The sequence below is a fragment of the Gymnodraco acuticeps genome, unplaced genomic scaffold (assembly GCF_902827175.1).
Source record: "Gymnodraco acuticeps unplaced genomic scaffold, fGymAcu1.1, whole genome shotgun sequence".
In the NCBI taxonomy this organism is placed as follows: Eukaryota; Metazoa; Chordata; class Actinopteri; order Perciformes; family Bathydraconidae; genus Gymnodraco; species Gymnodraco acuticeps.
This window is the reverse complement of record NW_022990042.1, coordinates 6486722-6512622: the sequence shown is the minus strand read 5'-3', so window position 1 is coordinate 6512622 and position 25901 is coordinate 6486722. Positions and strand designations below refer to the sequence as shown.

The 25901-nt window shown below is 40.7% G+C and overlaps 1 protein-coding gene across 1 annotated transcript in view; it reads left to right on the top strand.

Moving 5' to 3' along the window:
* Positions 1-339: 339 nt before the first annotated feature.
* The window catches only part of rem2 (RAS (RAD and GEM)-like GTP binding 2), a 45023-nt gene continuing 19461 nt past the window's right edge, over positions 340-25901 (top strand). Inside the window, exons 1-3 of the mRNA XM_034215424.1 lie at positions 340-711; positions 2754-3090; positions 5430-5503. Of these exons, the coding sequence (XP_034071315.1) occupies positions 700-711; positions 2754-3090; positions 5430-5503 (423 nt within the window). The 5' untranslated portion in view covers positions 340-699. The remainder of the gene's footprint in view (positions 712-2753; positions 3091-5429; positions 5504-25901) is intronic.

Below are 25901 nucleotides of genomic sequence, written 5' to 3'. Positions count from 1 at the left end.
ACAGCGGGAAAACCTGATTATTTACCTTCAAAGACACCGAGGGAAAACCAAGGTACATAGACCTATTTGAACTATTTGTAATCGAAAGCCTCAGCTGATATTTATACTGGAGGAACTGCTTCACCCTAACATCACCATCCATCCATCCATCCCCTCCACCTCCTATACCCAACCGTTCCCACTCAAGGACGCGCCCACAATGAGAGAGAGAGAGAGAGAGAAGAGAGAGAGAGAGGAGAGAGAGAGAGAGAGAGAGAGAGAGAGAGAGAGAGAGAGAGAGAGAGAGAGAGAGAGAGAGAGAGAGAGAGAGAGAGAGAGAGAGAGAGAGAGAGAGAGAGAGAGAGACAGGTATTCACGGGAGGTGGGGAGGGAAGCACAGTCGCTGCTGGCCATTAGGACGTCAAAAGGACAGGAGGGGATGTGTGTTTGTGTGCTCATGGCTTTCTTTCTTCTCCCCACGAGAACTCGCTTCTTATTCCAGACGCAGGTGTAGCCTCCCCCCCGAGGTTTTTACACGCCGGAGTGGGAAGAATAACATGATGTTAAACGAGATGTGGCGCGTATCTTTTGTGCGCCGTCTGCTCCCGCGGCTGTGAGTGTGATGCCGGGTCTGCACCCCGCATAGATGACCTGAACCGGGCGGAAGAGGCGGAAACAACCACAGCACCTGATCCATAAAGAGGATACTTATTGATAACCATGGCTGACCAGGTAAGGCGATACATTTGTTTCCCCCCTCCAAGACCCACCTCGTGCGTTCTGGACAACACACACACACCCTCCAATGTAGAGAATAGCAAGATATCTTATCATTGTTTTTGTGCAGCACACTTTTTCCCTGTGTGTGTAATTCAGTTTTGGATTTGGAGCATTCTGTTATATTTACTCTCAGGATATAATTTTTTTTTTTTTTAAAACAGACTTCCAGTGTGTCTGTGTGCTACACAATGGCGACTTTATAGTTAGATTGATGAGTGTCATGGTGTCTGTTTTTCACTTTGTGGACCATTTAATTCAAAAAATGCCTTCATATATACTCCAAAATGAATTATAATGTGCAATAGAGTAACATGGCAATGCAAAAAATCTGATATAACTAGGCTTTAGCTGGTACCGAAGCAGAGAGTGTATTTGGCCTGTTAGACTGGTGGGATCAAAAACATTGCCTGTAGTATTAATTTTGTATTGTGCACTGTTGTTTGCCCTAGTTTCTCCACAGCCTTGCGAGAGAAGGAGATTAACCCCTGACTCTCTGGCTCAGAGCGGTCAGGATTTCCTCTCTCTGCTCGTATAGCTCCCCTGAGAGCAGCTGACTCTAAAGGCCATGCTTAATTGATTAGCTCGTTCAATTAACCTAATTGAGCCACCCGAGTGAGGTGTGTGTGTGTGTGTGTGTGTGTGTGTGTGTGTGTGTGTGTGTGTGTGTGTGTGTGTGTGTGTGTGTGTGGTGTGTGTGTGTGTGTGTGTGTGTGTGTGTGTGTGTGTGTGTGTGTGTGTGTGTGTGTGTGTGTGTGTGTGTGTGTGTGTGTGTGTGTGTGTTGTGTGAGGCAGCCACACCTCAACTGCACTGTATATTATTACACTGCTCTACTCTATAGTATAATGTAATACATCTCATTACTATACTGTAGTGTACTATACTATAATACTGTTTTTCAGTACATGATATTATACCATTGTATTAAACAATAATATAATTGATAATGTGATATATTATAGGATTATATTCTACATACTGCATATTACCGTGAAATTGTACAAATGCTACATTATGATAACAACTCAGTATTTAAAAAAACTGATATATAGAAACAAAGCAAAAGCATGTCATGTCTTTGCTATGGGACTTACCAGTTTTTACAATCCAACGCATCAATACCACAGCTCTTAGGTAAATCCTTACTTGAAGAGTTTATTACTTTGAGTTTGTGTTTAAACTGTGTCAGAGAGATGTTTAATCGGTTCATTTTCATTTGTGCGGCTCTCCTTTGTGGTGATGCTGAAATGGATCCCATTATATAGTCATAGCCTTTCATTTAGCTCCTATTCTGTACTTAGCGTTTCCACACGCTGGGCCACAGAAGCCCAGGGGTGCTAGTGGAGCTAAATTAATTGCTGCATTAATATTGATGAGGGTCGTCTATGGTTGACCTGCTGTGGCTGCAAACACACACACTGTTACGCACGTGAACGCATACACTTCTCTCAGCCAAACTATTGTTCCAGATAAAACAGCTGACACCTTTCCTTTGCTTAAATGACTAGGGATGGAGATCAAGGCTTTATGTTTCTGACCCATTTTCATGTGAATTCATGCGCAGGTCACTATGTACACATTGTACAGTTTAAAACCACCTGCACCCACATGCATACTGTCATTACACACAGCTGCAGCCTCTTTTTCTCTCCCCCTCCCCTGTGTTTCTTACATTATGTCTCTCTTCTATCTCTGTCTTTATCAACCTGCTGTCTTCTGCCTGTTATTCTCGTAGATTTCCTTTTGACACGCTCTGAATCTTCTTCGGCATCTTCCACTCACACTGCCACTTATCTGACTCACCTCCACTGTTATAACCTCCCTCCCCTTTACACACAGTGGAAAGACCCTTCCCCCATTATTCAGTGTTAACAATAACCAGAATAAACATTGTTACAGGTAAATCTGCAGCCTGTTTTGAACCTCTTGGAAAATGTATATACTGGCCCCTTTTCTATTCTAACACCTCTCTTTTATGTGTCTCGTTTCATTCTAGTACACTATGTTTCTCACCACGGCGCCCCCCCTCCGACGTGGAAGCACACCCTTACCTCTCAAACACCAGCTGCGGAGGGAAGAGGCTGTGTCTGAGGACTGTGATTGGATCCCTGGCAGTGAAGCGCCCGTCACGTTGCCCATCAGTGACACAGCGGTGCCTCGGGATGAGTCCTTCAGCCAATCGGCAGTCGCCCAGTCGGCTTTCAACAGCCACAGTGGGGCGTTAAGGATAGTGCTCCTTGGACAGAATGGCGTGGGCAAGTCGTCGCTAGCCTTATCTCTGGCCGGGCAGTCGGACAGATCCCTGTCTATAGACTCTGAAACACAAGCATGTGGTAAAGACTTGGATTGGGATTGGTGGAGTGTGTTTTTGTGTGATTGTGCACCTGTGTTAGCCTCGGCAACCCGTTTATAATAAGTCCCAAGAAACAATTCATTTAGACACTCAGTGTGGATTTAAAACAGTCAGAATTCCTTGCAGTTAGAGTTTGATGTTAAGATTCAAATAACTTACATCCACGTCCCTACGCTAAATGTGAAGATTGAGCAAGCGGTTGGTTAGCTTAGCTTAGCAATATAACTGGAAGCGGCGGGAATAATCGATTCTGGCTAAGTCCAAAGCCCAAAATCTGCCTTCCAGCCCCTCTGAAAACTACTTATCAACTTGTTAAAAAGAATAACAAATGTTTACTAGGCACAAGGCCAAGCCAGCTGTTTCCTTGTGTTTCCGGTTTAGCTAAGCTAACTAGCTGCTGTTTCAAATTACATATAGTGTGCAGACATTAACGGTGGGGTAGGTAAGTTTGAGAGACCGGCTCGAGATACACTTGTTATTATATTCCATGGAATGCTCTTAACATCCCGATAGCAATGAATATCTTAAATGCTTTGACAAAAAAGCCATTAAAAAAATGTCATCAGTGGAAGCCGTAGTACTGTAAAAAGCACGACCAATCATTTTAGCCGGCCCGGCTAAAGTAACTGGATGGCCTACCTGCCTGTCAGCCTGCCATCTGTGCACAAACTTATCTCGTGCCCTCATTGGTCATGTGCGCGTTCGTGTGTGTTGGAGGAGGGGCTCTGTAAGGAAGTGGCAGATTTTTCCGGCTGTGTATTTTCAAATTCTAGCGCACTCGAGCTGGTTTCTCCAAAATGGCCTACCCCACCTTCAAGTGGTATTGATAAGTGAATGGATTTGTATATGCAACCTCTTAACAAGGCCTAGCTATTTGTTTCCAACAAGTTTCAGTTTTTCGGTAAGCTAAGTTAACGGCTAGCTGCTTTCATATTAAACAGACGGATGTGAAAGTGGTATCAATCAATCTTCTCATCTATCTTCTGGGCAACAAAACAAATAACTTATATACTGCTGCGGGTGTATTTCCCTTCAAAGCTTATATAAACAGCCTTGATTTGGCCTCTGTCAGTCACAGCTCACTGCAACAACCAGTGTAATCTGTTGTCAGCCTCAACCAGCCAATTAATGAGTCAGTGACACTAAGAGACGTCTACCCTCCCTCGTGCATCGAGCTGACTTGCCCCTGACTCGTGTTATACAGTATTCATATCTGCACATGTAGTACTCTTGGATACATGCATCATAAATGGACAAAACATCACTTTCATCCAAGATGCTTGGATGGTCCTGGCATCATTATTATACATTTCAGCAAAGTGTGAATTTATTCTTTAAGCTACACATACAACATTGCAAAGTGTAAAACAAACACTAATCAACACCTATTTAATTAGCACTTTTTGATAGTATTGACCAGAAGCTCCAGCAACGTATCAGCGCAGTGTTTACAACTCATCAATCAATATGTGCCCACACCAAGTAATTACCACTGTAAGACAGCAAGCCTTGATTAACCACAGGAGATGTGGCATGCTTGTGTCTTAAAATAGACTTGTCATTTATCATACTGGGTTTTCCAATCTACTTCAAGCTATGTTGGGTTAATGTGTGTTTTAAGAGCTGCCTTGCAATTAAAGGTAGTTTCTTGCATCGATGAAGTTAAATGAACAACAAACATTTTTAAGTACGACCCTTTTGGCTTAAAATGTATATTGTTTTATAGTGTCAATAACACATTGGTCTTATTAAGAACTATGATGTGTTTAGTCATAGCCTGATATTTCATAAAATGTATGAATCCACATCTGAAAATCGTCCCACACAAATGTACACAATATGTGGTTATGCCCCCCAATGTACATGTTTGGAAAAAAAGTTAATATTTGTAAGGGGTAAAACAAATGGCTAAAACATTGTTGGTTTGGGTTTTCTTTCAATGGGGTTTGTTTCCAAAAATAATAAAGAATATCAGGCGTATCCTTCAAATTGGGGTACAAAAATGTTGAGATAAAATTGCCCTCCTTAAACTGAGGAGCAGATGTCTGTAATTGGTTGCAGGAACACTTTCGAAAGACATAATTTGGCCCCAATTTTGACATGAAACTGATGTATGGGCCATAAGAAGGTCAAGGACATTTTACATCACAGTCAAAATAATTTATCAACATCCTCAGGCAGCAGTTGGGACCAATGCCATTCGCTTCAGTTCATATTGCAGTTATACTAGGTCTTATTTTTGTATTTCAATATATAGTTCTCCTACGATTTCATGGCAGTGTGGTGTTTATCTGTGCTGATATGGGTATTTGTTTACAGGAGAGGGATACGAGTGCTCAGTGACAGTGGACGACGAGGACAGCAAACTCATAATTTTCGACAACTGGAAACCGGTGAGTGACTGACTCTGTGCGTCAGGCACTTTTTCTCATACGGTTAAGACTGAGTGTCTTCTCTTGACTCCTTTCTTTCTAAGCCACCATTCACTTCATCTTCTTTGACATTCATTGCCTGTTTAACTGGGAGACACTTGTTCCATTCCTGTGATGGGTAAATTATTTGTATGAAGTGTGAGGAGAGTGTGTTTGCTTTTAAGTGCGTACAGCAGAAAGCTTGCACATCTTCCGGCGCAAACTGAAAACTCATCTCTTTCGACTCCACTTCGAGCGATAGAACTATTAACAAAGCACTTATATACTAATAAAGGACTGGCTTATCTAAAGCCAGTTGAGTAGCACTTGAAATGTTTTTGCTCTATGAAGCCTGATGATTATGATATGGGTATATACTATATATGTATATATATAGTATATAGGTATATATTATATATGGGTATATATATCATGATATACTGATATGATTCTGTTTTCTTCAAGTTGTATTTTGTTGGTCGAATGCACTTATTGTAAGTCGCTTTGGATAAAAGCGTCATTTAAATGCAATGTAATGTAATAAAGTGCGTACAGTATGTGTGTGTGCTACATTGTACAGGGATTCCTGCAGGAGCATCTTTTTGAAGTTCTCTCATTCGTAAAAGTGGGAAACCGCTCTGTTGTAAACTTTACTTGTTTCTATTCAAATCTACAGTCTTTTTCTAACAAGAACATTTGGCGAGGGCTGAAATTGCCGTGGCTCTCCTCTTGAGCGGAACAGTGGGAGAGAGTTAATACTGCCCTGTGGCGATGTTTTTTTAAGCAGGTATAACCGAGCGAGAGCAGAAGCAGGGAGCAATAAGAGCTTGTCAAAAAAGCTCCTTGTCACACTTACGACATTGTGCGAAATTCAAAAGCGTGCACATACTAATGCCTGCTAATAATGTGATGGAACGGGCAAGCACTCTAATTAGTGTGTAGGGTAGATCCTCATCTCTAATGCATCTCATTCCAGATGTCCACTCGGCCTTAAAGGGCTCTCCTCGTAAGGTTAAATTATTCACACGCAGATACATTTTGCTCTGGGGGAACTCCCCTGAAAGCTAGTTAATTTCTCCACTTCCTTACTTTTTCTGTAATCTCTCCGCTCCCTTTCTAGCCCCCAATTTTGTTGACCTTCCTTCTTGCAGCTGTCATAATCTTCAGATCTCGCTGCCCGCTGGGGGGATGGGGGGGGGGGGGGGGCGATGGAGGCAGAGAGGGCTGGAAAGCGACCCAAATCATCCTCCAATTCATTCTCATGATGTTCAGTTGAAATGCCCATGGATAAAAGACACACAGGTGAAGACCTTCCCACAGGTGTACACACAGATGTTGTCCAGCTGCCTAACATTTGTTTTGGCCCAGGACTGGCACGGCAGTAACCACAAGTCCCATGAGCCAGGGTTGCCGTAGCGACATGCAAAGACACACACACATACACAGCGCTGACTTACTCAGTCACTCTCACATGAGAGGATGCTATAACAGTCAACATCCAACTCCTTTGGCTGTGGGGCGTCTAGTGTTCTCCGTCCAGGCCGATCCACGCCTCGTCATTCCCTTGCCATACAAACTGCCAAAAAAGATGAAAAACTGTAACATACACACTCAGTGATTGTTCCTTTAAGTGCTTTGTGGCTGTCAACGTTAACGCGTTAACCCTCGCTATTAATCTGGACACTACTGTGGCTGACCGGTGGCAATGAAAAAAACAAATTGACAAAAATCAACTTTACTGAAAGGGCTGCATAAACAAAACGCTACAAATACAAAAAGCTGCAAATAAAAAATGCTGCAAACAGCTGAAAGCACAACGAAAACTAATTTCAGCGCTATCTCCTAATGGTAATTTTTCCGGCCGGTGTTGCGTGTTTGCACTTTGCAGGCAGCGTAGTGATTCTTAAAATTACACAAACTCATCACATTACCAAGTTTGTCCCACAATTGCTTCCATTATTCCATCATGGAGTATACATGAATTGCGTGGCAGTGAAAAGCCAAAGGAAGCGGATGAATCAGCACAAGCTACATGTACTCCTGCACTGACTGGTGACTATTGGACATCAGGGCTGAAGTCGAATAGTCCATTTAGCTTAGGAACCTTCCTAACGGAGTGAAATGACCCGGAAGTCCCTCAGTGGCAGCCATGATAAGTGCCGTTCGAATTCTCTAGCTTAGGAACCACTGGACCTCCCTTACCGAAAGGAGAGGATAAAATGCTGCCCCACAATGCCTTGCAGCCGCAGCATTTGCGTCACACAACAGTCGGCCGTTCACGGAAACAAACGATTATGACGGAGAAATTATATCATGAAAGTTACGGTGCTTATTAAGCATTTTAAAACGTATGTGGTAAGTTGCCAAAGTGCTTTGTTTTGAACGTTCATCAGTATTATAATCAAAAAGAGAAATATGAACGTTAGTTTTTACTGAAATTATCAAATAAAGTCAACATTTCAGTCTTTACTGAGCTGTGTGGGGTTTGTTCAACTTTTAAAAGATGTTTGAATGGTGATATACACAGTGATAGATGTTAAGGACTAACGTTTATAATAAATACATTTGTATTGATTTTAAGATATTTTCATACAATCATACGTATTGGAATCATTTGTATTAATGTGGACCTGAGAGAGAGGGTGACGAGCATACATTTCACTTTCCTTTTTTATTTCAATTCCAACTTTGGTCATGAAGAATATGTTTCTCTGTTGTCCACGTTCATAAAGCATAAAGCAACAGCATCAGAGCACGGTGCAGAGTCTCTAGATGAGTTTACAGTAGTCCCTCCTTATTAAACATCCATGTTGTAGTCCGCTGTATAGAAAACTGTAGTTTCCATAGTTTCCCCACAGCAGCAGACGCACAAAATGACGTCCGCTGAAGCATCATAAACACGTCGGATAGTGAAAGTGCATTCGGATTCTCTAAAGTACCGCAGTCTCTTCTCCTAAGTCCTTTTGAATTCTCCTATCCACTATCCCTTAACCCCGTGACGTTTCACTCAGAGGTCAAGGAATAGGAGATAGGGTTAGAACTTAGGAGCTGATTTTTAAACTATCCGACCGCAACCCAGGAAACAGTGAGAACTACTCCGGTGTAACGGCACATGTAATCCATGACAAATGGCAACTGCACTTGCTTTAGGTGTGGTGAAAACAGAGGAAAGGCATTTTGCTGACGCTTCAATTAGTCAGTTACTTGAGGTCTAGCAGAGAAAATCACCACTGGAACAGATAGAGCTTGCAACATGAGAACAAATAAATCAAATATAGAAAATCCCAAAAACTTGGAAATGTTGAGCCTCATAACAATTGTTTTTCCAATTGCATTGTGGCGCTCTGAATCAGAATCGTGATGTGCCCAGAGATTGACTCTCCCATCTGCCTGGTCATATGTTTTAAGAACACCAGTACACACATGCACAGAAGGCTGAGAGTCTGCTGAGCCAGACTCTGGTACGTCGTGTATTCTGCTGATGTCACAAGCGTTGCATGATTTAAATAAGTAATCAATTTTCCCAAAATAGAAACACTGGCATCTTGGCCTTGACCTAGCCTGCCTATGCTGCCCTTTGCCTTCAGACTGACATTGTTTGTGTAATATATCGCTAAATAAGACTGTTTGAAGGGAATATAGAAGGAGATCCAGATCACCCTTTTTAACTGTAATGTGTGTTCTTCTGTGTCAGTATCCATGCATTTGCTTGATTTATTCTGAGCTCGAGCCAGTTCAGCAGTTGCCATTATTATTTGATAGCTTAAAATTTAAATATTTATCAAAGAATACAAAAAGGTGCAGCCTTAGGCCTGTAAAAATGTAGGCCATCTATGTATGTGCACTTGCTGCTACCCCCGTAGGGCAGGATTGTTTATTATTATAAAGCAAATTAAAGAAATAATCCAGGACGTCATTTGGAAGAAGATAATTGCTGCTTGACCACATTCTTTTGCCTGATTAGGACGGAAGAAAAACACTGTTTGGTCATCTATTGAAACAGAGAGAGAGAGAGAGACATTTTTCGAGTGTCTCCAGGGGTTCTTTCTCTGGATATTTTCCCTGCTTCCTGTTATGCTATCTTGCAGCCTTATGAGAGTCGCTCTGGACTACATTTTCTCATTTCATGCTCTAATCCAAATAAACTATTATACCTTAACAGTTGTGTTTGTTTTCATCTCTGCTGGGAGTCACTGCTCAATTTTGTGTGAACCAAAACCACAACATGGAAAATGTATATGCTGCATTCTGTTTAAGGGATAAATATCAAAATCCTTTTCAAGTGAAATTGAGTTTTCTAGTTCAGGTGGATTGCCCTAGCTGAGAACTGACAAACTAAACAGCTCAAACCATAATCAAATTATCACAAAATGATCTGCCTTGTGTCTGTTAAAACGTCTTAGACAGTCTAAGTTGTTTTAACAGGCAGATGATTTGTTAGCAAAGCAATCTTACCAATTTGAAACGACAATGCAGCTAGCTACAGCTAAATTAAAAATCCTTCAAGGGGCCTGAGCCCTTAATGTATCTATCTGCTATAGTTCACAATTCACACACAGGAGCAAAGCAGAGCTAGCTTGAAATCACTCAAACACGATGTAATGCTACAATAAGCTAGCTAGTTTAGGAAGCTAATTCGATCAAACATGGCCGCATCAATACTGGCCGCTTTAATTGTCAATAACTGATTTCTTATTTGGAACAGTGTCTCTCTCAAAACTTCAGATTATGGCATTTTCAGTATTTATCGAGTTTGTGAAATTTCCTTTGTTTTTGTGTCAACATTCCCAAAATAAATGCAGGATTGAGTGATAGCACTGCAGCCGGGAATCGCCACACAACCCAGTCTCACGGCATTTCGTGTTATAGTCAAGACATTTAATCTATTGATTCGTGTTCACCAACACGATTTCCCCCTTTTTTTCGTGTAGCACAGAACGATTTTAAAAGCAATTTATTTATATTGGTAGTATGTTTCGTCACTTTCGTGCCTGCACCGCATCTTTTAGTCCGGTCGGGTCTTGGAAGACCGGAAGCTGTGTGGTTCATAAAAACATGTTCTTACTCAATAGCACGCCACGATTATTATTATTTTTTTAATCGTATAATGTCGGACTTTTTTTGCCGTCCGCGAGGAAAATAAATGGGGCTCAGAGCCTCAGAATACTGAAATCTGTATTTTTAAAATCTTTTTTTCCTTCTAATTTGTTATTCTTTTCTAAATAACACACTGTTATTTACTCAACAATAACACACAATTATCCTTGCTTTTATTTATTGGTTTAATTCCATAATCTCGGGCTTTTTTGGCGTCCGTCAGGAACTGAATTTCAAAATAAAATAACCGGAAACAGACGTAGGCCTATATGGGACATTTCGAGCATCAATGCGATACACACCCACTGAACTGATTACCCAAGATCCTCAGCTATGGTTTAAGCTCGGTGATTCAATGTTTTAGCCGCAATGCACGTTGGGATATGGTGTTAATGCGATATGAAATCCGAAAAACATTTCTGAGTTTAGGATGGCCGAAGACACTACACTACCCATAATCCTCAGCTATCGTTTGGGACTACAGTCCCTTTTCCTGTCAAACCCCGTGATTAATCATCAAGCTCTGGGATTGGATGTTGGAGTGGCAGTGCACCAAGGTTACGCCAAGCGTCAAACAGCACTTGGAAATGGAACGAAACCACGGCAGACTATCCAAAACTGGACTTGAACGGGACCAGCCCCCCCCCCCCCCCCCCCAGAACTACACATGCTGGCTATTGTGTTTCGCAAAATGTTCTATGGGACGTCTCTACTGGGAACGTTTTCGTTTTTCCCACAATTAGATGTTATCACATTTAAAACATAGAATTAATAAATGGGTGAAAATTGCTTGTGTCCATAATGGGCAGCATTAATATGTGACCCGCTCTATCGAAATCAGTCGGAAGTCGCAACGGCTCATTTAAAAATAAACGTCGATTTGTGTAAAAAAAAAAAAGTGTTGGCTTTCAGAAGATGAAACTTTTATTTCCAAAATGACATGATAAATACATTTTTGAAGCTTGTAAAGGGAATATGACAGCTCTCCCTCGCCACTCTGCTGTTCTGCAGCACTGCTTCCCCTCCCTCTGGCTGAAATTATGAATGTAAGGCGTATAGTAATCATAGATAACACGGCAGGGTCCGTTACAGTTTGTTTTCATCTGATTTCAATTAAACAAAGTCTTGGTTTTCAGAATATTAAACTTGTTTCGGAAAATTCAGATGATAAATACAACTTTGAAGCTTGTAACGGCATAATTACAAGCGGAGAACGGAGTAACTTGACGTCACAGCAGGCATAACAACAGCCGGTGTTTCTCGTGAGTGTTTTTCTCGGGAAACAAACACAATACACACAAATGCAAAATTACACAAACACACACACACGTATACACACACACACACACACACTTGCGAGCTTCCCCCAGACCAGTAATCCAAACGAAAATATCTTCCCTCCGTAGTATTTTGATAATTTGCTCCACTAATAATCAATCAGATCGATGGATTCCAGAGAAGAGGAAACTTTTAAGGCCTTTTTCTCAAAATGATGACTCGGTGACAGTCATTATATAATGTGACATATTTTGCTTAATATTTGGAGTACAAAAACAATCCTGATATCATTAGAGAGCTAGGAATATCCTCTTTCCAGCAGTGTATACAACTCAAAATGTGTCTTCGGGTCAATGCGACTGATTTTGATGGAGCAGGTCACATATATACCCACATGACAGCTCATTGTTACTTTGTAATTCTACTCCACTACAATTCAGAGGTTAACCTGGTATGTTTACTCCACTACATTTATTTTAGTTACTTTGCAGATTCTGATTAATGATGTGAAATATAAACAACCCTTAAATCAGACTTTAGTTGCACTTGAGTAAAATTCAGGTAAGGTGATTGTCAAGTGCCAACAATCAGGAGAGATATTTGATAGTTGGTGCTTGAGAAGACTAAACATTTATCTGCAGATCTCTATAAAGCATATTCATTACTCGTTATTCTCTACTAATAGTTCATTAAAGACTGGATAATGGCTATTTTGCACATCCCTTTCAAGATTTCAAGATTTTCTAAGGTTTATTGACATATCATATACACAACTATGGTGTAGTTATGCAATGATGACAAACTTGGGGGTTCCTCAACAGTGCATTACAAGACATCTATCAATATGTGTGTATACCTCCACCATTAAACTGTCATATTCTTTACATTTCTTATACTATCTACATACATCTTATAAGAGTAAAATTCATATGTATAATATCAGTTAAAATAAGTGCTTCAACATAGTTAACATTGCAGGAAAGCAATATATTAGACGTTAAGTACTTTGTCAGGCTTAATATTTATCTGTAGATAGATACCCCCAAAGCTTTTTTGTTATTTGAAAGAAGACCTTAACCTAAAGTATTCTTTAATGTGTTAATAAAGGTTAATTCGTTTTTCTGTTTTGCACATCCTCCTATTAATATCTTTGTACATCCGGCACTAAACTGTTTTATTGTAGAGATCACTTACAGTATCTTCTTTATTTTTTATATTCTATATTTCTATCATTGACCTTCTACTTTCCCCCTGTGAAAGTATGTACTCTTAATATTTTTTTCATCAAATATAACATATTAAAAAGAAAATTCAATAACGTGCTTTAACCACACAAGGTACACACAGCATACAATGCCATAATAACTTTGTATTATTAGTGTAGGTCACTTATGTATGTATAACATCTGAAGATGTGTAGTTGTATTCATGTTTTCACATCATTGTACAGGATATTGATATATTATTTCTCATGTTTTACTTCTATACATTAATATGTAATTTGTAAAACATCACAGACAGAAAGGTATATCCGTCATTTAATGGTAAGCTATTGAAATTGTGATTCCATAGATGTGTCTCCCATCACCCAAAAACCCAGTTAACAAACTCTAGGTAAAGTATTTTTCCTTCAGTAATGAAGATGTAATTCCAATGTAGACACACCTGTCTTTTAAAACTACAATTCCCAGTAGAGACGTGCCATAGAGAACATGTTGCGAAACACAATAGCCAGCACGTGTAGTTCTCGGGGGGCGTTCGAGTCCAGTTTTGAATAGTCTGCCGTGGTTTCGTGCTCGGCCTAACCTTGGCGCACTGCCACTCCAACATCCAATCCCAGAGCTTGAAGATTAATCACGGGGTTTGTCAACGGGACTGTAGTCCCAAACAATAGCTGGGGATTATGGGTAATGTAGTGTCTTCGGCCATCCTAAACTCTGAATTTTCTTTCGGATATCATATCGCATTAACACCACATCCCAACGTGCATTGCGGCTAAAACATCCAATCAGCAAACATGAAAACATTCCCAGTTAAACATGCAAAAACAAATCGCTAAATAATATCTGATTTGTAAAACATCACAGACAGAAAGGTATATCCGTCATTTAATGGTAAGCTATTGAAATTCTGAGCATGCCCCCGGACCCCCCTAGAGGATTTGAGGTCCACGCTCACTTAAAATCACATGGATAGGTTCCTAAATACATTTACCATTTTTTAAATAGTAACCCATGTTATTAGTGGGTAGTAGATTTCAACTATAGGGCCCTGCCTGTACCTGTTCGCTCTGCCATAGCGTGAAGGGTCTGCTAACAAGCGACCAACAGAAAGGTTAATGTTAATGTTGTTGCACGTCACAAAGGCACGTCACCTCAACTCCCGCTACCACCACCCCCCCCAAGTATATTTCAGATCTGTGGGAAACACGGCATCCGATAATAGTGCTAGGATTGTTAGCACCCTAAAGAGACTTTTAGCATTTACATTTACATTTGCTTGATCTTGTTTTTTTTTATTGTGATTTGTTAAGTCTCATCAAGAAAATCTAGTGAGAGTATTTATCCACATGTTAAAATTCTGCTAAATATTCACCCAGAACATTGAAATTTTTAATAACAAACTTTTCCTGAAACTCCTATCTACAACTTGTACAACTCAAACTGCAACAGTAATAAGGTTGAACCTGAGTAGTCCCCATGTGTACAGTTCAAAGCACTGGAGGGAGAAACATACTAGAACCCAGTAAGAGGGTTACATTCAAGTTTGTTTGTGTTTTCAAATTAGGACACAACTTTACGATCAGTGACCCCACACAAAAGGTTAATAACTTTTTACTCTTGACCTGGAGGTAATCCTTGTTTATCCTCCCTCGATAGGTGGGTCAGAAAACAACTACAGAACAGCCTCGCTGGGACTGGTAGGGATTCTGGGATTTGCTAATGAACACTTTAGCAGGGTGGAGGCACCACATGCCGTCGTATTAAAAAGCCTGTATCTGGGTCATGCTGTGACGCTAACTACACCACCCTCCTGTGTGTGTGTGTGTGTGTGTGTGTGTGTGTGTGTGTGTGTGTGTGTGTGTGTGTGTGTGTGTGTGTGTGTGTGTGTGTGTGTGTGTGTGAGATGGTTGGGAGTCATGGCATGCAAGTCTGCACGTTGCACCATGTCTGTGCTGTTAGGTCAGCTGAGTTTATTCGTGTTGATGTGGTCATTGTGCTCGGCTTACATTGTGTGTGTGTGTGTGTGTGTGTGTGTGTGTGTGTGTGTGTGTGTGTGTGTGTGTGTGTGTGTGTGTGTGTGTGTGTGTGTGTGTGTGTGTGTGTGTGTGTGTGTGTGTGTGGTGTGTGTGTGTGGTGTGTGTGTGTGTGTGTGTGTGTGTGTGTGTGTGTGTGTGTGTGTGTGTGTGTGTGTGTGTGTGTGTGTGTGTGTGTGTGTGTGTGTGTGTGTGTGTGTGTGTGTGTGTGTGTGTTAGCCAGTGCAGGCCAGATGGTCTTGGTGATATATTTCCTTAGGGAAGCGTTGTCTCTGTGCAGAAAAAGTAAGTGAGAGAAAAATAACAAACCCACTTAATCAGTTAGTTCCATCTGCACTAACCCTCGGGCCTCGTCATACTATTATCAGATTTTGACTTAGCTACGAGAGCAAGGTGCTCTTCCATCTCCTCTTCCTTCCCTTTTCCTGTATTTCCTTCCTTCCCGTCATTCATCAGGTTGCCAACTTGGCGACTTTGCCGTTACATTTGGGGGCTTTCCAAACACTCCGGCTACTTATTTTGGTCAAAAGCGACCAACGACTAATCTAATGACTTGTAATGGTGTTATTAGGGACTTTTCTGGTGTTTGGAGACTCACGTATTGTTCTGCAGTTAACGAGCCGCGGGTGCTGCCGTGAGCCCCTCTGCCCTCCCATAGTACTCACAGGTGCTCAGTTGCCTCCCGCAGCAGCTCAGCTGCAGTCAGAGCAGAGAGGAGATAGCCACACCCTCCCGCGTCGAGACCATAGGTCGAGACTGCAAATCAATTGTGCATGCGCCAACTGCCAAGCTGTCCTGGTTTTGAGCCGGATTTAAATGTAACAGTCACCTCGTTCACTGTGTGTGCCTCTCTGCCACTCTCTGTGACAAGCTAAACATCCACGTAGCAGGTCATCATGTCACAGTCTCTAAGTAAACTGTATTCACAAAAGTACAGAAAGGAGTGGGAATCAAACCCTGAGTTTAAAGGATGGTTGAAGCCATTTATTGGAGATGACACACGGGCATACTACCTTTATTGTAGGGGGATTTCTACTAAAAACTACTAAAACTATTTCTACTTTCTACTTTTTCTAATAGAAACATTTCTGATCCATGCCCGGCGCCGTGGGAGGGCAGGGATTTGACATTCCTGCCCTCTCCCAATAAACACTATTTTTTATTATTTATAAAAAATAAATATTTTTTTAATTATAAACTGTGAACTGTTATGCTACGATGTAAGTGATGTCAGATAGTAACTAAAACAAAAAATCGCAGGCTATACCTCAAATAAATTCATGTGTCTGTGTGTGATTTGTGATTCGTCCACATTTAGACCAATCACAGCGTCACACTCTATTCTGGATTTGTTTATTGTGCATTCTGTAGACTCCCATTTCTGTTTGAATTACAAAATGGACATCAGAAATTGGCTTAAAAGGTCTAAGGATTTATTAAAACGAAATAGTGATGAAAGAACTGCAGCCAATGCAGCTGCTGGCGACCCTGCACCTGCCGTTGCAGCAGCACGCCTTAATGTCACAAGCTTGACCTCGGCAAACCCCGGGGCTGAGTTGCGAGCCCAATCCTTGACTCATCAAGGCGGCCGCCACCAACGCTGTCCTCTGAGGCACAGCTCCTTGTGCCCCTATACCAGGGGTCTGCAACCTTTTTGACCAAAAGAGCCATTTTGCTCCTTTTTCCAAAACATTTTTTTGTCTGGAGCCGCAAAACATATTTCATAGTTTTTTATTGTTATATCAGACAAAAACTACAGTTTTTTTGCATTTATTAGGCTATTTATTACATGATATAAAACTGTTAACCTCTAATAAGAAACAAAGAACTCTTATAAGGAGAATTTTAAATAATACACAGGCCTACTTTAAAATAAATTAAACACAGCACTTGGGGAGTCCTCTGCACATTTGAAGGGAAAACAAATATTATTAAAATGGGCCTACTTTGAAATAAATAAAACATATAGCTGCACCCTAAAAAGAGTTAAAGGTAGGGTAGGTAAGAATGGAGAAACCAGCTCGAGTGCGCTAGAATTTGAAAATACACAACCGGAAAAAAATATGCCTCTTCCTTCAGACTTCCTTACAGAGCCCCTCCTCTAACACACACGAACGCGCACATGACCAATGAGGGCACGAGATAAGTTTGTGCACAGATGGAAGGCTGACAGGCAGGTAGGCCATACAGTTATTTTAGCCGGGCTGGCTCAGAGGATTGGTCGTGCTTTTTACAGCGCTACGACTTCCAGAGATACATTTTTGGATGTATTTATTGTCAAAGCATTTAATATATTCATTGCTATCGGGACGTTAAGAGCATTCCATGGAATATAACAAAAAGTGTTTTCTGAAATAAATTACATACCCCATTGAATTATGACTGCAGATCGTCAGCTGTCTTCCTCTCCCTTGTTGTTCCTCGATACGTAAAGGCTGCACCACCGTTGACAACTTCTCTCTACATATCAAACATACCGGTAAACCAGCATCGTTTGCTGTGAAAGCATATAACTCTGTCCACACAGAATTAAATCCTGTGTTCCTCCAGTACTTTTCTTTGATTTATCCATAGTTCGCTCATCGAGCCGGGGGTCAGGTTATTCGCCTCCAAGAAAAGGCCCTCGCGCGGGACCGTAGCAGGATGTGACGCATATTTTAGTTGACCGTTTTGTTTTTTATTTATGTGTCACAGTATCACCTCAAAATACAAGATACGAAACATTTTCAACCATGCAACAAAATATAAATAGTCCTACAAATACTTTTATTTTATTTCCTTCTTATTTTTGTCTAAGCTCAAGGGAGCCAGAGCAGAGGGCTTAAAGGGCCGCATGCGGCCCGTGGGCCGCGGGTTGCCGACCCCTGCCCTATACCATCAGCACCTGCGTTGCCACACCCTGTACCACACCCAGTTTATGGAGAGAGAGACAGATACCCGAGGAAACAAATAAGGAAATTAGTACTTTGGTGCAGATCAGCTGGCACGGAACCGTTATTACGTGTCAGCTGTCGTTGATATTATAGCTTTTTTAGCTGTCAACCAACTCCCTCTCAGAGGTGACCACGATTCACTCCACAGCATGTCCCAGTCAGGCAGTGGGCTCTTCCTGTCGCTGTTGGAGTATACGCTGCAGTACAAAGATGCAGAGTTGGCCAAAATAATGGAAAGCATTCCCCACACAGCAACGTACACCTCTCACGATATGCACAATGCCATAATAGAGCTAACAGCAGTTCATCGTCTCCGTCTCTACTATTTCTCCTTAACCAGTGTGCCTTGCTCGTGATTTACCAGTGTTTGTGCTGCCACGCACACAATGTTTCAAAAGTAGTTTCAATGTTGCCCTTTATTTGTGTATGTATTTGCGATACGTGTGCGTCTTTACGCAATGCCGTTGGCCTTGCTGCTTGATATATTGTGCCGCAGGCCCGCAGCACGTGACGGTTTTGTGTGCCCTCCCATGAAAATCATATGCCCTCCCTTTAGATTTGTTCTGGCGCCGGGTCTGTTCTGATCTACTGTCGTTTGGATTTACTCTGATGGTTTCAAGTTTTGATCCTTGAAGGGGGTGGAAAGTTTTTTACCGCCATTACAGGATATGCAAATTAGGCGATGACGTCTTTTAGGGACTTCTGGTGACTTTTCGGACAGCCAATAGCTACTTTCCTTACTATGGAGTTGGCAACACTGTCTCTTCCTTGATCCGCCTACTCTTTCATTTTGCTCTGACAGGGAATGAAAAAGATGAAAAGCCAAAGAAGCAGATATACGCGATAGCACCTGCTAGCTTTTAAAATGAAAAATGCTAGTATTAGCGTATTTATCTGTGGATGTTTGTGCAAGCAGGAGGGGATGTGTTCAACCTTTTGTTTCCATATAAAGACCGTAACCTGCTTTGGTTATGTATCCTGTTCTGCACAATTGTTGTTCTTCAGGCAATGGGGAGCATGTTGTGCACACAAATGTGGCCAAATGCTGTATTTTTCAAATTGAAGACATAATAGTTAGAGTGCTTGCGGAGCCACAGCATGTTATGCAAATTATGCTTGATAAGTGATTCATTGTCCTCACTGCTAATGGTTACTGATGTTGTGCCTGGCTCTAGCAAGTCGTTGCGAGCGTGTTTTAGAGTGCATGATAATGTATGTGTGTATCAGGGTCGGCTCTAGAACAAATCGAATGGGGGGGGCAATCATTTACCAAGGGGGGGCACACACTGCCGTCAACAACCACCACACAAACACCAACGCAACTTCAATTTCAAAAAACATGCTGTAAAGTCTATTGTCTTTCACACACATTGCAGGGGTGTAGTGCTATTGTATAGCGCACCTATGACTTGTGCATACATGCATGGTTGTGGCACGACCACCAAAACAGAAACATATAAGGACAGAGGGTGTCGTTTTCTCATACTGATATTCTGCACAAACTGTGCTGTTGTATTTGCTGTAAAGTGTCTTTACTGTAGGTTATTTTTTATTATATGTACAGCACTTGGCTCGACCAAAAATCGTTGAAAAATGTGCTATATAAATAAAACTTGATTTGATTTGATATGGACATAGGCCACCATATAAAAAGTGTGCAAATGTATTTAGTATCCTATCCATGTGAACATGTTTTAGGTGGGTGTGGATCTAACCTCCTCTAGGAGGGTCTGGGGGCAAGCTCCCCCGGGAAGATTATTTTTAAAATATTGAAGTTAAATGCATCAATCTGGTGCACTTTGAGAGCAAAATGAAGAGATCTATGGATAGCCTACATCTCTCATCCATATGAAACAGAACTTTACACAGATTTACTTTTTCTTCATGGATATTTTACTAATCATTCCCCTTTTAAACTGTATTATTGTGTTACTGTCCTATAGTATTTCATACCCGTTTTTCATTTATTCTCTCTTTAATAACTATAATGATCATATAAAGATATTCCTCGAAAATACTTACATAAATGGTGACCAAACCGTTTGAGACCCACTGAGATAACTTACACTAAAGTGAACTATCTAAACACTGAGAGAGTCCTTACCTCACTGAGCTGACGTTATTCTTTCACACACACTTACGGGTTTTGGGCCGAGGGCGACACCGTACTTCCGGGAATCCACCATTTCACACGAGGTGCAAGCAGAATATCATAGTCTATTGCCTTAATCAATATCTAGTCAACTCTAAAATACCACATATATGCATTGGCATGATAATATTATTGTGACAAGTGGGGTATTCACCTGGTGTTTCCAGAAGATAGACGTAGATGCTGCCAAAATCGACCGAAGGCCACTTTCGAGAGTCGTTTTTCCATACATCTGCAGGCAGTCTGTAAGGGCAATCCGACAACCCACACAGCTCTAGTTTACGCTGGTAACGACCTATAGCACACCCCTCAAGTCCAGAGATGTAATCCGAAGACATGCAGCAATTTCTTCGGTCGTTAATTCAGAAAAAAAACCTAGTGCGCTCTGCCTGGCTACTTTACCTAGCTGTTTATATTAGCACCTCCAGGAAAATGGCGTATTTATATATATATATATGGCGCGCGTTGCATTGTGGGTAGCTCGTGACGTCACTGTGTGTGAAAGAATAAGATCCTCACAGCCTGACAGGAGAGGACTCTCCCCCACCTTGGTGTAGAAACAGCCCTTTATATCCGTTAGCATAGCTAGCTAACCAGATGCTAACAACATTCCACGTTACCGCTCGCGCACTCACAAAATGCGCTCGTGCCACACACACACAGAGTCGAGCTTGAATGAAACACAGAGACCCATGTACTTGTACTGTACTGTATATCATATTATTTTCGATGGCTTTACTGTATAATCAGTGTAACAGATGAACAGATTGCCACTGGGCTTTCATCTAAACACACAGCTACGTAATGATAACAAAACAAAGGTCGGGGGTCATTGGTGAAGCAACACACCAATCAGAGAGCAGCAGTGATCACACCTCAGTCTGTGTTTTATATTTGTATTCTTTATTTCTGATGTATTTCACACAAAAAACCTTTATTGGAAACGTTTTCACTTATATGATTAAAAAAAGAAAAAAACGGCAAAGTGGCAAGGCTTGCCAACCCTGCGTTGGGGGGGCACAGTGACTCATTTGGGGGGGCATGGCCCGCGAATGACCCCCCATGACGCCGACCCTGGTGTGTATAATGTGTTTTGTGGTATAAGAAGCTAGCGAAACATAGGAAAATCAAATGTTTCCCCCCGCAAATGCACTGATAGCTTCTCAGCTGCAGATTCTCACAACACGTTAGTCCTGAACAAACTATGATAAATCTTCTTCCATAAAAGAAAATTCCGTCTGTATTTGGCACTGATAAAAGCAAGGTTGGAAACCATGCTTTCTGTCAGGTTTTGTTGGATGTATTTCTCTTATCTCCATCTGCACCCGAAACAGGAAGTTGTATAAAATTAGTTCTGAGAAAGCCTGGTTTGGGACCCTTTTTTTATCGGTGGAATAGAAAGGTCTCTGTCTGTTTATCATGGTGTTTGAAAGCCTGAATTATTGCCCTAGACTGTGTTTAAACAGAGTGAGAAGCTGCAGCACACTGGTAAATAGAGCTCCACCATCACATCTGCACCGTATATCAGCCGATATGTCTCTGTGGATATTTACAGTATTTAAGCCAAAAAAAACAGAAACTACAGTCCTGAAGTGTTGAATGTATGTTCAGGCACGATTTTGAAGAGTGCTGCCAATATCCTGCTCGGTTGATATTGTGCAATTTTTTTAAGTGGCATTTTCTTGAAAGTAAAGCCGTTCATAAGATAGTTCTAAAAAAAGATGGGCAACGATATAAACCACTTGGCAGAGACGTTCCAAGATGTTGCCCAAAGCAACTGAATTGATTCATACTTTCAATAGAGCTAGCAGTGGTAGGGATCTTTTTTTTCTGAAATTAGCCCTACAATTTAAATAATCTGAGTTGATATTAGACCACTAGATGGGAAAATGAATGACATCTGAACATTATAGCCTTGTGTAATTGTTGAACATATTTCATAACTATGAGCATTAATCTGATGCTATAACAGGCTCTACTCTGCTGGGAAGGCTTTCCACCAGATTTTGGATTTGTGTCCCCATTATCCATGTTCATGTTGGATCTTGGATGGTACTCACATAGGCATTTCAATTCATCTGCATCTCGCAAGTGAAGCCAATACGCAAGTGCCTTGGATTGAAATAATTTCTAATAACCAGCAGGGTCGACTCCACTGGTTGCAAAGTTGAGTTTGGTTGTATAGAAGTCTGAGAAAATGGCCATGGCTGGGAGGGTTACTTCAAATATGTAATCCATTGCAATTACTAATAACCTGTAAACAAAATGTAATCAGAAACCTATTCTAAGTATCACAAAAGTAATGTAACCTGTTTCTTTCCCCCTACCTTCCAGAATGGTAAAGTTTCAAATGCTGTTTTCGTTTAATACATAGATTATTTAAAAAAATGCAGGTTTCCACCTTCTGCATTTAAAAAAAGTACTGTAATGTATAAGCATGTGCTTTGTAATAGATCGTTCTGTATTTGAAAAATGTATTGAACATTTTTTACAAGCAATCTGATGACATCTTATTGTAAGTAACTGTAAGGAAAAACAGAGACTTTTATTTTGTCCTGATCGAGAAACCCAAATATAATCTATTCCCCAAGCCAGAAAATGGCCCAATTTCTCACTTGATTTATTAGCCCAGTAAACATTTTCCTAATGAGTTTAAGGTTGCACCATACGGCGTGATGATCATTTATTAATGTTGGACTTTGTAATTGATATGTTGCTACCACGGTGGTGTTGTTGTTTTCTAACAAACCCCTAATCCTTAACCCTAATAATGTGTTTTCAGTTCATGAAAACTCATTGTCACATTTTGGTTGAAAAAAAATTGGTCAAAAATGTCTTATTCAGGATTTGGGTTGCGGCAGTCTTTCTTGTCACTTGTGGTAATTCAAAGAAGATGTGAAACCCAACATGCCAAACTCAAGGCTTCAAAACACTAGACCACACACACATTGTCATGGTGACTCCGCTACTATTTATATACAGTCTAGGGTTCTTTCACTAAACAAATCAGAAGTAAACAGGAAATGCCTTCCCCCAGATTTCAGTTACAAAGCTGGAAGCTCCCTGTTGTATCATTGTATCATTGTAGGCTCTTAAACTTACAAACATGGATTTTGGAAACATTGAAAGTATAACATCTTTTTGTATTGCAATTTAAAGTTTAAGGGAAAAGCATTTAAATAATTTTAGCTAATCATTTTATTTACATTTTATGCAGCTGCTGGATATCTTAATAGTATTGTATTATTGTTTATTTCAAATGTGTTTTAGAGGTTTAGGAATGCACAGCAGGAGGCCAATCAGGAAATGGCCTGGTAAACCAGATGAGTTTGTTGTTATTAAGATGATTTAATTGGTATTTTCCTGATTGCTCACTAATCTGTGTGTATTTGCATATCATTAGTATATGACTCTATGGGCTTTGCTTTTGTTTTGGTCCATATGAATGTGTGTGGGGGGGAGTAGGTATTGACAGATGGCCTGCTCTCTGTCAACAGAGAGGAGCTGCTTAACGAGAGAAAGAAAGAGAGGAAAAGGGAGAGAGTTGGCACTGTTCCTTTTCACAGAGGGGTATATTTATTTGGTCACAGTTTTTCTCCTCAAGTACTCGCTCCAAATCAATGTCAACTACCCGTTTGTACTTCTTTGCTTACAAAGCTAAGTGCCTCCCAATTTTTCTGTCTCTCTCTTCCTGTCTTATTTTTTCTACTTTTCCTCCTCATCCCCTAAATCAGACAGTGACAGGTGGAAGAGCTTCCTTCCATGCCAATGGCTCCGTTCCCTCCTTCTTTCTCTGCTCCCTGTCTCTTCCTGTGCCCCGTCAAACAGAAAGAGTGCCAAGGCGCTCCCTATGAATTTCCTGCTTCAGGGTCTCATCCGATACAACTTGGCTGCTTGACACGTGCATTTTTCTGGCGCCTGAAACTCTCTGGAGGGCAAGGATTTACCTTAGGGGCTGTGGATGTAGGACAGGGGCATCAGGCACTCACACATACAAAGAGATTGAGTTATATGGTGGGAATAACATGTTTGTATATTTAGTCACCAGTATTTATGGTTCTAGAGGAGTGTTTTCAGTTGAAATAAAACTTGATTGTGTTAGCATATAGTTTCTCGAAATAACACAATGGAAAGTGATGGATAAAAGCTTCAAATAGAATTACCTCTGAGCATATCGACAGCTAAGTCAAGCAAAAAGCCTTTGAGATCTAGGCTGTAATATAAACTTTATTTTATTGTATTGCCTCATAAAACAGTTTAGATTTAAGACGACAGTTATAGTCTGTGCTTCACAATAAAACCCATATGGATATAAAACGGTTGTTCCTGTATGTATGTTCTGTGGAGTCTGGTTTCAGATTTCTGTCTTCAGGAGAAAAATGGTTTGTATTGATTGTGCCCCAAATTAAGATAACATTACTTTTGTTTTAACCTCTTCGAAACCACTGACCTCCATTGCTAGATACAAAGAAACTGAAAGTAGTAGTGGTGATGCCAAGGCTTTTAAAATATAAAAGGTCATGATGAGTGTGCGAGAGCAAGCAATGTTGAAGACATAAAACAACCTTATAATAGTTATCTCGGAGGCTAAGGCAGATACAACGTGACAGTGTCAACAACAACAATGGAACACATTTTCTGTATCTAACTTTCAAATATATTTAAGGACATTTTAAAAGAGTACCGTATATGTTAATGTTTAGGTATATGTTAGCAAGTTAGCTAACATAATGCCTATACCTTTACATTGACATATATAAGTAACTGTTTTACTTTAAACGTTACTGCTGCAAACATTTACATGCATAAGTAGGAAACTGCTTGATTGCTAACATATACTGTATACATGGTAGCGAGCTAGCAGTTGCCAACAGACTATTTTGGCATTTATTCAGAGTCATGTGTCTTCAAAGAAATTTTGAAAGAGTAACGTTTATATGTGTCATTGTTAAGGTATATGTTAAATATACAATAACATTGACTCATACCTTATACGTTACTGTTTTACTTTAGGTTAGCTTGCTAACGTATACTCGTTAGCAAGCTAGCAGATGCCTGCTTACACCTCCAACAGACAATTTAGCATTTATTCGAAGTGAATTAACGCTTATTAATACAAGTACGATATTCAGTAAAATGGGAACATTAATTTGATCCTACTCCAAAGGGAAACAGCTGGCTGTTAAGCAGCTTAATGCTTGACTAAAAGGTCATTTGGCTTATTGTCCATAAAGTTCTTTATTGGGTGCAGCTTTAAGGGGAGCATGAGGATCTGAAAGGTGGATGTTCTTTTATGAACAAAGACATTGAGTCACATAAAAAGCATCAATACTGTGAGACACAAATGGTGCCTACCTAATCCTCATGACCACAGGCTTCAGACTAAAATCCAAAATTGGATTGCATTTTACTCCACAGTTCACAACCACAGGGAATTCATTTTACTAAACCCCAAACCATATGGCATAAAGTCCCTGCTACTAATATCACTCAGCAAATTAGCAGACCCTTTGACTGATAAATAATAAGGTCAACAAATGATCAGCTGGGAGGGATTTGGCCAGGCTCATTTGATATTATGACTTTATGACTCAAGCTTTAGCCAGGGGAAACTTTCCATGACCTATTTAACACCCACCTTCAGTCAAATGGAAATGCGTCTGA